This window comes from Bacillus rossius, assembly GCF_032445375.1.
Source record: "Bacillus rossius redtenbacheri isolate Brsri chromosome 4 unlocalized genomic scaffold, Brsri_v3 Brsri_v3_scf4_2, whole genome shotgun sequence".
Taxonomy (NCBI): domain Eukaryota; kingdom Metazoa; phylum Arthropoda; class Insecta; order Phasmatodea; family Bacillidae; genus Bacillus; species Bacillus rossius.
In genome coordinates, this window is record NW_026962011.1 from 49372149 (window position 1) to 49385733 (window position 13585).

Below are 13585 nucleotides of genomic sequence, written 5' to 3' on the forward strand. Positions count from 1 at the left end.
TGAATGAATAATAATATTATAAATGTTCGTACAACAGGCGTAAAAGTTTCGGTATTACGAAAAAATAAATAAAACGATATTCTATCGATATCGATATCTTTAAAATACATCGATACATGAAAATATTGTGCCATCCCCCAAGTGGAACAAGTAGCTTTCCCGCTTGCAGGCGAGTGTCCTGAGCTCTGCCCTGGCCTCGTCAAGAACAGACAGTGTCGGGGAGCAAAATCATTCTATCTCAAGCCTTTAGGGGCCCGCCTGGTATTGGGTGTGTTTGTGTTAGCGGGGCGGGATGATAAGTGTGAATCTCGCTGGTGCTTCTAGCGCGGTGTTGCCTCTGGACTGGCGCGCAGACTTCCCCTCGTGCGTAGGGAAAATGTGCGATATGAGCGGTAACCATAACACCATATGGCGGAGAACTGAAGGTAAACGTGTGAAGCAAGGACCTTGAGTGCTTTCAAGAATCTCTATCGGGTGTTTCATGCCTAAAAATTGTTCTGAAAACGAAATACGGAAACAGATGGTCTCATCTGCCCAGCACAGCATGTTCTTATTATTTTTATGTGGAGGAGGAGGAGGTGGAGGATGATGAGGAGGTGGAGGATGATGAGGATAATGATGAGGAAGACGATGATGAGGAGTTGGAGGATGATGATGAGTTGGAGAATGATGAGGATGATGATGAGGAAGACGATGATGAGGAGTTGGAGGATTATGAGGATGATGATGAGGAAGACGATGATGAGGAGTTGGAGGATGATGAGGATGAGGATGATGATGAGGAAGACGATGATGAGGAGTTGGAGGATGATGATGAGTTGTAGGATGATGAGGAGGATGATGAGAAAGACGATGAGGAGGAGTTGGAGGAGGAAGAGGATGATGAGGAGTTGGAGGATGATGAGGATGAGGATGATGATGAGGAAGACGATGATGAGGAGTTGGAGGATGGTGAGGAAGACGATGATGAGGAGTTGGAGGATGATGAGGAGTTGGAGGATGATGAGGATGATGAGGAGGAAGACGATGATGAGGATGATGATGATGAGGAGTTGGAGGAGGATGAGGATGATGATGATGTGGAGGAGACTGAGGAGGAGGAGAATATAATGGAGAATGATGAGGGGGTGAAGACAGATGATGAGGAGTTAGAGGATGATGAGGAGTTGGAGGATGATGATGAGGATGAGGAGCAGCAGCAGCAGCACGCACCTGGTCGGTGACCTGCAGGTCGGGGAAGAAGGGGATGTTGCGCGCCCACTCGACGGCCGAGAAGAGCAGGCGCGCGGCCAGCTCGCAGATGTTGTCGATGCCCATGATGTTGTTGGGCTGCATGCACTGGCCGTAGCGCGACGTGGGGTAGGGCTCGGCGCGCAGCAGCAGCGAGATGTAGCTGCCGAGGTACGAGTGGCCGTTCAGCCCCACGGCGGCCGCCATCGTGGACGCGGCGTCGCCGTTGGTGAGCGCGAACTGGCCGGGCAGTCCCGGCGGCTGGGAGGGCGGCACCCGGCCTCGCTGGACGGCTGCAACACACGCCTCGGTCGGGCGGAGGCCTGGCACACACACACGCACTCGCTCTCTCACCCTCACCCACCACGCACAGCTCACATACTAGCAATACTCACTAATTATTAATAAACTATAAAATATGAACTGACAGCTAGAGCTCTTCCCGCTCTCCCGCACGGGGAAGCCGTGAGACCCCCAGCTACGACGAGAGGCTGAGGCCACCCATACCAGCATCGTCACCACCAGGAGCCTCCTAGCTCGCTCAGCCAACCAGACAGTGGACTGTGCCATCAGCCCTGAGACCTCATCAGTACTACCTCATTATTCTGTGACCCCTCAGTCACCCCGGGAACCCGTGGTCCAGTGGGGGGCCTATCCAGCTGTCTCCTAGCTTTCCAGGTTAGCAGCTCACCGCGTCAGCTCTTGTCAGGGCCCCAGAACCCTCCTGCACCACTGAATCACCAGTAAGCATGAACCTCGAGTCAGCTGAACGCGAACTCGACAAAACAGAACATGGCGGCCGAAAGAGCTAGTGCGGGAACACCGATTATCGTCGCCTGATCGCTAGCACGCAAGACGCGGTCTGCAAGAACTTCCGCGCTGCCAAAAAAAAAAAAAACTTATCACCCACACCAAGATGTGCAGAAATCACCAGCAACAGTCAACTTGCACCACTGGTGCTGAACGAGTCACAGTCAGTGAGGGGTGAAAAAAAAACCTATATTCAGTCGTACGGCAGAGCAACAAACTCAACTCAATTATTGACCGACACGATTGCACAAATACGCAACTGACACATCCTCACAGGTACACAAGCACAACTTTACGTGGCCAAAAACCAGCAACAGTCAAATGTCACACTAGTATACAGTCACAGATAAGCCACAGACTACTCACACACAGCAGTCACTTGACACAGTCACGCAGTCACCGAGCGAAACATTGAGTCTGGGCCCTATTTCATGCAAGTCTACAAGTCACAAGTAAATTCACTTGTAGCTAATGGGAAAAAAAAATCACGGAAGTGTTTTACAAAACTGCAAGTGGACTCTTAAATTACAAATGCTGATTTACAAGTACAAATTGTTTTCACAAGTATAATTCCACACTCGTATTTCTTGTAACCTGCATGGGCTTGTAATATGTTTAAACAATTTTTACTAGCTTTAACGAGTGAAACATTTTACAATTGGTATGCTTCATACGGTAATAAAGTGGAATCTGTGGAAGGTTATATCGATGTTATTGAGGTTTGGGCACGCCGCAATTTCAGACCCAGGATTAATATGGGTTTTGTGACAATTTTTTAATATGTAAATAGTAATTTTTTATTTAATCACTTATTTTAAACTCTACTAGTTTTAAAAATAATTGATGCAACTATTTGTGGTAGTTAATATTTGATACTATTACTAATGTATTAGCTATTATGTTTATAACATTTCATTAAACACATATATGTATATATATATATATATATATATCAAGAAGTAGAAAAAGTTATGTGCTTCATGAAATCTAAATATACATAATCAAGAAAAGGTAATGTGGCTTATAGAGTATTTTTGTCCGGTTTTGCGCCGGAAACATTTTTTATATAAATCTAGATTTTTTTTTCTCTGGAAACAAGTCATTAGAACAACGCAAAATTATGAATTTCTCTTTATGTATTCATTTTGTCTTTTGTCACGCTCTATATTTTTCAGAAGCGCTTACAGATTGGTATGCATTTTTGGATTCTCTAAGCTCATTTTTTCAAATTTCACATAAAATATACAGTCATATTACGAAGTTCCCTCTGACATAAACAACTCCAACTGACTTGCGATTCATTTTTAATAGTGTGTCAACTTTTACAAGTCAAACAATATTTTTTTTGCGAAACAGTTCAGTTTTATGATTTTAAAACTTTCACTTGTAACTAGTAACACGTAGCTTGTTGACTTGTAGTTTTATGACATAAGGTTCTGGCATGCCCTTAATAAACAACGCGCGCTACAGATAACTGACACAGATATTCAGAAGAAAAGACTAAACTATAAACAAATCGGACTTTAAAATCATGTATGTGTGACCTTATCTGAAAAATTTACGTCACGCCAGCACATTTACATTCCCAACACCACAGTCTCCTGACACACAGTCACTGACATATCTACTTCCCAAAGTGTACTGAAATAATTACACAGCTAAATCACAAGTTACAATCACCCGGCACTCTCTCAATCACAAACAAATGAGCTATTTATCAACACGAACCATTCTACTACACCTAACCTTAAAAATATCAGAATAACATGCTGAAATTGGTTAACACCAAAGCACAAAATTCAAAATACTTAACTCAATAGTCACAAACAAGCCACTGCCAACACAACTTGCACAAAAGCCATATTTGAGTGACACTACCGGCCTCTTACGCAATACTCAGTAAAATGACACAATGAGCAGCCCAGCACACTTGCTATATAAAATACGTAAGCCGAAACAATTTCCCAGCTAAAAAAAATCAACTAATAAACACATGAAACAACTTTAAAACTGAAATCAAAAGCCACAGAAAGCCTACAGCAGCCAGGCCAACAAAAACTGTAGTCAACTTCTGCACTGAATAATCCTTACACACAATATATGATGACCTCGTACGTAAATACAAAACTAAACTAACACACTGACAATTAACTGTGATTTAAATAATTTTATAGCTTCAGAACACTTGTGAATTGTTTTAGGCAAACAGCTTTCGTTTGAACTCTGCAAAAAATAACAATGGGCATGGAAGTGGTTTTGAAATGTAAAACATTGTGGTATATATCAACTCAAATTTACCAAATGATTTCAATTTACAAGAACGAACCCTAGCTTAATCGGCAGACGTTTTAATAAACTGTGCCCTGCGCGAGGCTAGAAACTGGTTTCAACGCATTCTGGCGGATGGCAAAAGTACTAGAGATAGCAGCACCGTCCCACGAATTAAATATTGTTAGTCTAATTTTCTCAAGTACATTTTAAGTTGCAATTATTTCTTGTTATTGGAAATAAAAAAAATACAAAATGTATTCCAGGATAGTTTTTCTACCATAAAGTTTCATTGGCACAGGTTTGTTACGTCCCTTGATATCCAAGAAATTGAATATACAGGTACGAGTTAATGGCACCAGATGCGGGTACGCCATATGGACGAAATCAACGAAAATTTGAGCTCTGCGCATGCGCGGAATTTGGGCAACAGATAGGTCACGGACAGGACACCGGAATCCGTTCCCTAAAAACAAGGGACTGGCCGTGTCCTATCGTGCACTGGGAATATGGTTAGGGTAAAGATGTAGCATATTCAACACCTGAACCCCCTTTTTTTTGTGTGTCTTGGAATACCGGTTTTATTTTAGGATGTAGTCACGTGTCAGTTAATAAAAATGTATCTGAGAATGCAGCATCAGTGAAATAAGCAGGTAGGTGTAACTGCATTTTGGGAAGCATGTCTGCTGGAAGCTTACTAGCACTGACGTCCCCTGTTTGTTAACTGTCCCGCAACCTGCATTACACAAATGTTCTGCTTGAGGCCGCGATAGGGGGACTACTTCATTACAACAGCACAAAAGACTATGTCAAAAATGGTTTTGGAATACGTTTAAAGTACGTATAAATTAAAAGAATGAACAATTTATGTAGGCTAATATTTTTCTCCCCGTTAAAAAAATGGAAAGAAACTGTATAAGAATGTTCAAGTAAAGATTTAAAAATAATTTTTGTGTAAATTGTGCTTCACAACTCTGTACCGCGCTGGTAAAGACTCTATGGCCATTTTTACATGAAATAGAGCTGGCACAATATGATATATCAAACTGAAATTTTGAAAATAGTGTTTTTCAGGTAATAAAGAATACCGCTCATTATGATTTCAAGTTTCAGAAATTAATTCCTCTCACCAGAGTCTAAACCTAAAAATAAAGTTGAAACAAATTGAAAATTTTATTTCCTGAAAATATGACAGTTTTATTCACTAGACGGGGACTACGTGAACGACAAATTATTTTCAAACAGGTTAACTTCACCAACCTAAAACAAGGTTTTAAAACACAAATAAATATTTTACATGAAGATTATATTTCTTACTACATTCAACTGTAAAATCACCAAATACCGTTTTAAGTTTATATCATACCAATAATTTTATCGTTTAAATTTTATACAAAGTAGTGATTCTAGGGTTTAATTTAACATAATTGTCTTAAAAACTTTTTACATTTAATTTTTTCTCAAATTTTTTTTAATATAAAGTTGCTTGACTTCTGGGTTGTAGCCACGTCCAAGGCGAATATATCACCAACGTTTCGGTCGACGGTGCATTCACCATCATCAGTGTAGACTTGCCTCCTGAGGTTATCACAAGTTCTTTAATACTCTCGCCTGAGAGGATTTTTTTCCCGATTGGCTGCAGCAGTGGGCCAATCACAGCCTTCCTTTCGTCTAGATGGCCTTTCGGTTATGTCATACGGAGATGGGCTTTTGTGATTGGCTGGGGATGCTGGCCAATCAGTAGCCTCTTCACTTCTGATTGCCTGAGATGTTTGGCCAACCAGAGGCGACCTGTCTTTTGTTAGATGCAGAGCTAGATTTTGAGTTTTTCTGAAAAGTGGATTCCATATTCTGCTTAATCTGTGGCCATCTTCTCTATATATCTTTGCTGGGTGTTATAATATTTCTACTGATTCTAAAAAGTATTTTTTCTTCTATTGTCGAATGTTGGCAATGGTGTGGAATTGGTCGAAATCAATGCTGTTTCTGGTTTTCAAGGAATGTTATATATCTGATCATGGTTTTCATGTTTATAGTCACTGACATGTTCTTTAATCCTTGTGATTATTCGTCTGCCAGTTTGTCTTATATACACCTTGCCACAAGAACATGGAATCTTGTACACACCAGCTAGGTTTCGGCTGGGGTTTTGTCTTTTACAGATGTCAGAGACCCCTCAATCATGTTTATAGGTTTGAGAATTGTATGAATTTCATGCTTCCTACGAATTGTTGCCACTTGGTCTGAAATTCCTTTGACGTAAGGAATGAAAGCTTTTTTTTTAGGAAGATATTCTTTCTTTTCTGTTGATGTGGCTTCATGGCTTTCATAATTTCTGGTTTTGAATAACCATTTGCTTGAAGATGATTTGTTATATGTTTGATTTCTTCCTCAACATTACCATCTTCGCAGATGGCTCTAGCTCTGTTGACCAAAGTTGAGATGACAGGGATAGACACCTGATAATTGGCTAGTGACTTGTGAGGCTTTTCAACGGTGAAGCCTGCGATAGGATACTTCAGTGGTTGAAGGTCCCTCATATGTCCAGAGTTCTCTTGATATAATCCGTGGGCCAATAACAGTAGCGTTTGAACTTAGTCTCAAATGACTCCGCGAAATTTTCCTGATTTAATTTAAAAAATAACATGCACCAAATAAGCCAGTAAAAATAGTCATAAACTATCGCATACTAAAAAAATCAGAATCATCTTGTAACCAGAAGTAGGAATAAACACTGGCCTAAGATAATGCCATATTCAAAAGTCAGACAATCTTGTAAGCTTCGTATGCAATGAACTGGGCAAAACTAAAACCCCTAGAGTTATTGCACTTATAAAAAAGACTCACCGCTGTAGCGGTAATACTCTACTAAATTAAACACAATCTACCAGAACGGGAAACTAAAACAGCAGCAGAAACTGAAAAAAAAATCAACCAAATTAATTGTCCGCCAGTCAGGTCACGAGCTTAATTATTGCGGTGTGTGTGAGTGAGCTATTAATTAAACCCTGGGTGGCCAAGAGCTACGGGAAGAAAATGGTCCGTATTTCTGGCAAGTATAAATTCCAGTAGATAAAAAAACACATTATTTAGAATTTCTGCTACGCCATGCTTCTTATTTAATAAACACGTTTAATTTTGTCGTTATAAACCTAATATTATGTTTTCATATTTATAATTTACTAGCTTTTTCGTGGATTCGTCATGTATCAAAGTGTAGGTACTTGAAACACTTATAAATCTGCTTCACGATGATATGACTTAACACGCCTGTGGACAACCCTGGGCCAGTTATAAACACGGAGAAGTGGCTATAACAAGGAACCTTCAAAGGATATGACCTAGTTTTCGACCAAAAAAAAAAATAAAAAAAAAAAAAAACACTTGAGCGAGTCTTTTAGTGCTCGCCAGAGATTTGTAACACCTTTCCTCGGTAACGAGCAAATTCAAGTGTTCTCATGTTGCAAATACACTTATAATACCAAACTCGGATACGAAATTCAACGTAGAATTCTTTAAAATAATGCCGAGAGTAATAAATATGTACGAAAATTATTTTTTCAACTACATTTCTTGATGAAAATCACACGTAATTTCCGCACCCGCCGCTAGAATTCGTTGCCGGAGCAGCTATATCAACTATCGATTCATTTGATTTGCAGACCGAAATTTTAAACTATATAATGAAACGGCCCCCATAAAAGAAAAAGAAGAAACAAAAGACCTGAAAAAAAAAACCAAACCCTGGGTTTGGACCTGATTTCCGACAAGGAATTTTATTGAAATACTGCCCATGTTGTTGACATGCGCTTAACAGTTAATTCTGTAATGTTTCACTTCGTATTTACGAACTTTGGTCGGCGCCATCCGCTCCAGATGGCCACTGAGAGATAGGTTTGTTTACCTCTACAAAATATTTGTTTGTATATGGCGAAATAAATATATTTTATTAATTCAAACAAATATTTTGTAGTGGGAAAGTTTCTGTTGACCCAACAAGATGATTTTGTCAACTCAAATGTATATTTGGTTAGGAGTAAAAATTAATTTTTGTTACTTATCCGAGTTTGGTTAAGATAACGAAATATTTTGTTCCACCGAGTAAATATTTGTTTCGCCATATATAAACAAATATTTGTTTGATTCAAACAAATCTTTTTCTCTGTGTGCAGAACCGTGGTTGATACACATTCCCGTCCCATTCACGAAATCACTCCCACCAAATACCGTTCACAGTGTGCTAAAAAAAAAGTAAGTTTCAATCAGAAATTTAGGCAGGTTGAGTCTAGTTTGGAGTTTAATGACTCGGCGGAATAATTGTGGTTTTAACAACGTGACAAGATTTTTTTTTGCAGTCAATAGTAAATACTCACATACAAGCTTGCTTTCGTGAGTTCTAAATATCCCTGGTTAATTAAGTGAATATTGTTAACAAGTGTAAAAAAAAATTGGTTGTCTGTAAAGTCGGTTTACGGACGATAGTTTAACGTGACAACGTCATAACAAAACATTGATGAATGATTGCATACTTTTATGAATAAAATTGAATCATTTTTATTGAATTATCACTATTTTGTATGGATACAAAGAAGGAGTGAAATGGAATCTACCATTTAATTGATAAATTTACTTTTATTTGCACTCAATAATTCAAATATGTTTATTACTTTAACGAAGAAATTATTTTAACTATAACTTTTATACATGTTTGCTATTTAACTTCTTCCAATCTGTGTTATTTTGTTAAGGATAGGACGATGATAGGAAAAGTAGGAAACGAATGGGAGTGTTTCAAGTTTAATGTGCCTCGAAAAAGTCAAATCGATGGTTGTTCCAATCGAGTGGAAGAGAGATAGATGCGGCGCAAGCGTACAATGTGCGTAACAGGACAGTTTTTCGTGCGTGCAGCCGGCGTTCATCGATTTATTAGACGTCACGTCAAAAATAAAATGATTATTAAATATTTTTTATAGTTATTTTAAAACCGTCGCGGAGACATTATTTCGCGAGGTCCGCACCGGCGAAGGTATTCTTCCTGCAGTGTGCGTGCTGGATGATCTGCGGAGGCTGGGGCCTAGCTGGACGTGTCTCGAGAGAGAAGGGAGGAAGGGAGGGGGGGGAGGGATAACGGCGCGGCGGTCGCGAGAGGTCAGAACCCTGTTGCGGCGGAGGTCCCCCCCCCCCCCTCATCACTCTCCGTCCACGAGGCCCGTGATTACAGCCGCGGCGGTCAGCCGCGCATGACCGACCCCGCTGACCGCCGCTGTGCCGCGGCGACCTGCTTTCGCGGCCGAGAATAAACAATATCCATGTCCCCGCGCACCCAACTCACAACCAAACATCCGTCATCTACATCACCGTCAAAACCTAATATCTATTTTCACAACAAAAGGCTGCGGGTGGCAATCCGCGGCCTGGAACTCCACCCAGGGGGCCTGTGGTTCGATGTCCGGATTTTGCACTCGGACCTCGAGGTCAGCAAGTGGCTGTGACGACGGCACAGTTTCAGCTCACCCTGCGGCGGTGTTGCCTGGTTTAGCGACAAGTCTGAGCCAATACCCGGCGCCAGGTTCCTCCAGGAGCCTGCGCTAGCAGTCACCGCGGCACGGGATTATTATTTTTTTTTATGAAATGTTCTTCGCCGATTGCTTTGAAATTTTGATACAACGTTGCATACGAAAACGTGCGTGTTTTTATATGCCTATGTCACACATGTTACATGTATATAAAAATGAGGGCGAAGGGGTCGAGGCGTGAACACCTCGTGTGAGTGTGTGTGTGTGGGGGGGGCCGTTACCCCAGAGGGGGCGGGTGCCCTGGACGACGGGCCTGCTGGCGGGAGTCCCAGGAGGAGGCGCCAGTCCCAGGGTGTCCACAAGTAAAAAAAAAAATATTTCGTACCAACTTAGGCGAGAAAAAAACACTAGAATTTAAAAAAGAAAGAGTACTAAATTATAATTATTTGTTATGGTTGTAAACAATTAAGAAAGTTTTTATGACATTGCAATGCTTTAACTTAAATATCACACCACACACATACATACATTCCATAGTTTTTAAAAATAATTACACTTTATAATAAAACATATTAGAGTTACTGTAATATTATTATATTGAGAAAAAAGTACTAGATCTGAGCGTAAATGTGCTAGACCACTAAAAAACTTATAAAAGTACTAGATCTAGTACGAAAGTACGATCTGTGGAAACCCTGGCCAGTCCGACTGCCTCAGGGAGTTCGTCTCTGAGCCAATCGCGGCCCTGTCGTCTTGCGCGGGAATTCAGTCAGGATGACCCCAGGTGTTCCTCACTGGCAGGGACCAGAAAATTTTCGCGGGTTCAATGACCTGTAGGAAGAACTCCATAGTTCTACGTACACTCGGTCAAATGCCACCCACTCATTGGCTGCTGTCTTGTGAGACGTTCCAGCGAAGTTAGCCTGTCATTCGATAAAGCTTTGGTTGGGTGTTTCTCTTTGGTCCAGAGTATAGACTGTAAAAATTCGCGGGTTCAATGACCTCCAGGATAGACTCCAATTTCCTCTACTCACTCGGGCAAATGCCAACTGTTCATTGGCTGCTGACTTGCGAGTCGTCTCGACTGGGTGGCCTGTGATTCGACACTTCAATGAGTGAGGGTCTCTAATTGGCCCTCAGTCCTCCAGATTACAGTGGAACAATGGCAGAAGCAGCACTAAGGTATAATCATTTGAATTTTAGCATAACACGAAATGAGCCCACGAATTTTTCAGGTCTCTAGTTGTGAGCTAATAGCAGAGGCAGGTAAAACTATTTGTATTTTAGCCTATCGCGAAATGAACTCGCGAATTTTGCAGGTCTCTACTCATTGGCTTTTGGTCCTTGGGGCGTGTCAAAACGACAACAACAACAACGACAACAACGCGTGTGGGTGAAGAGTGACACCGACTGCAGCGCCAGCGGTGTTGCGCTTCTGCGCGCCGGTGCTGTTCTGCGCCCGACTGGTGATCGCGGAGGGGGGAGAGGAGTAGGAGGAGAATGGTCTCACGGAAGGGGGAGGGGGGAAGGTAGGGACGCAGCCTCGCAACCTGCCCGCGAGGCAGGCGGAGTGCGCTCCGGCCGACGCCGGCCTACTTGGGAGAGACCAGCACACCTCGAGGTCACTTCGGCGACCCCGCGCCGGACCAGAATAGCCGCGGCGAGGTCCTGGGGCGCTTTCCGACAACCCGCGAGAGAGGAGGAGAGGCTCTGTGGACGTTCCCGTCGGGGTGTTCTCCGGCTGCTCCCGTCTCCTCCCTCTGACGACGCCTTCCCTCGTTGCTCTGTCCGGGGACGCACCACAACGCCGAACGTACAATATCGCCGAATACCATAACGCCGAATGCCAAATTGACCACAACGCCGACACGCTATAAAACTGCTGTGTACCACAACGCCGAAATACACTAACGCCGAATAATGTCATTGCAGGACTGCCACAAAGGTTAGGTTAGGTTATACTAGGTTAGGTTAGACTAGGCTAGGATAGGCTAGGTTAAGTTAGGTTAGGTTATATTACGCTAGGTTAGGTTAGGTTAGGTAAGGTTAGGTTTGATTGTGGTATTTCGGCGTTAAGGTATATTTAAGAAACACACACAAATTAATTCAGTTGTTATTTCGGCGTTGTGGTACACAGCAGTTTTCTAGCTGTCGGCGTTGTCAATTTTGACATTCGGCGTTATGGTATTCAGCGTTATTGTACGTTCGGCTTTGTGGTATTTCGGCGTTGTGGTAACAACCCGCTCTGTCCCGCCGGTGACTTTAGCGACGATTGTTACCCGGATTCATTCGGCGGCGAAGCACGCGTTCAACCCGCGTGTAGCGTCTCTTCGTTGATGATGGACCGACAGATACTTGAATTGTTTCCCGGTACCAAGATGAACTACACACACACACTCTTGTATGTACTAAAACAAGTCGTTATCCATTGCCACCGTTTAAATTCTGGGGCTGAATATCATGTGATTGTAACATTTAAACATCGGAATGTTGTTATTGGTATTCTTACTTCGGGGATCGACAGAACCACCTACAGTCCGATGAGAAAGCAGTTCAAGTTTTTAAGGGGGATTAGACCACGCCATCTTGCAATTTAAAATATGTTAATACCGCTTGCAATAAAGCTTCCATGATTAGAGACCTGCAAAATTCGTGGATTCATTCGGTGATAGGCTAGAATTCAAACACATTTACCTCTTAGATAATTTTGCTATTGGCTTACTGTTCATATAGACGAATCTCAACCAGTTATAAACCCTCAACCAAAGAAGGATAGAATCACAGACAAACCAGTTGAGACCACTTACAAGTCGGCAGCAAATGAACTTGCGTTATTTTCCCGAGTGTACAGGGGTATGTGCAGTCTATCCTGAAGGCCATCGAAACCACGAATTTTGCAGGTCTCTATCTATGATAAATGGTTTGGATCGACAGGGCAAAGAACTTTCCTTTGGCTTCTTGTTGAAGTCAACGCTTGTGAACTGGTGTGATTATCATGGCAGCTGTAGTCACGCGCTTGAAATAATAAATTACTTTCTCGCGGCGCTTACAGATTAGAGCCTTTTAGTAACTGTGTGGTTGCATCAAGGTATAGAATGTCTAGGAGATTTAATTTGTACCATGATATGCCTAAAAATAGGATAAATAGTTCAAAATAGAATTATATAAAATTGCAAACACCAAGATGGCGGGGTTTAATCCCCATTAATAATGTGCATTTATCATCTCTGCAAGAAACAACGTGAATTCGCCAGGTTTCTAGTGATTGGTCCTCACTCCTCTCTTAAAACATTCTGTAAAAAAAAAACTGGGAAAATAGGGTGAACGAATCACGTGCCGCCTAGTCCTACACTGTAAAATTATTTTGTAAATCGAACTGATACAAGCACGTACCATTATAGATATTTTTAAATTTATAAAATTTACATGAATGAAACTATATCACCATAAATAAATGTTAGCAGTAATAATGAGTTAGGAATTTTACCCGGGCATTAAGGCTTTGTGTTAGCCCGGTACCTACATTAATTATTTTTTTTGTAAAGTGTTCCCTGAATAGCTTTCCAGTAATAACTGCGCTCATTAATAAGCATGATACAATAGAAAAAAGTCAATTTGTTTAAAGATGATCTTTTCCAGGGATTAAAATTTTTTTTGCCTGTATGAAACATAAATTCAAATATAACTATACATTATGCGCCAACTTTCGTAAGAAATACTGAGTATTTCTCGAAAAACGTATTTCATATGTGCCAAAATAA

General features: G+C 41.5%; 1 protein-coding gene across 1 annotated transcript in view; it reads right to left on the reverse strand.

Annotated features, from left to right (window-relative positions):
• Window positions 1-13585, reverse strand: part of LOC134541857 (nuclear receptor subfamily 2 group F member 1-A) — a 263976-nt gene that overhangs the window by 114075 nt on the left and 136316 nt on the right. The window contains exon 4 of the mRNA XM_063385556.1: window positions 1213-1553. Coding sequence (XP_063241626.1) covers window positions 1213-1553 — 341 coding nt within the window. The remainder of the gene's footprint in view (window positions 1-1212; window positions 1554-13585) is intronic.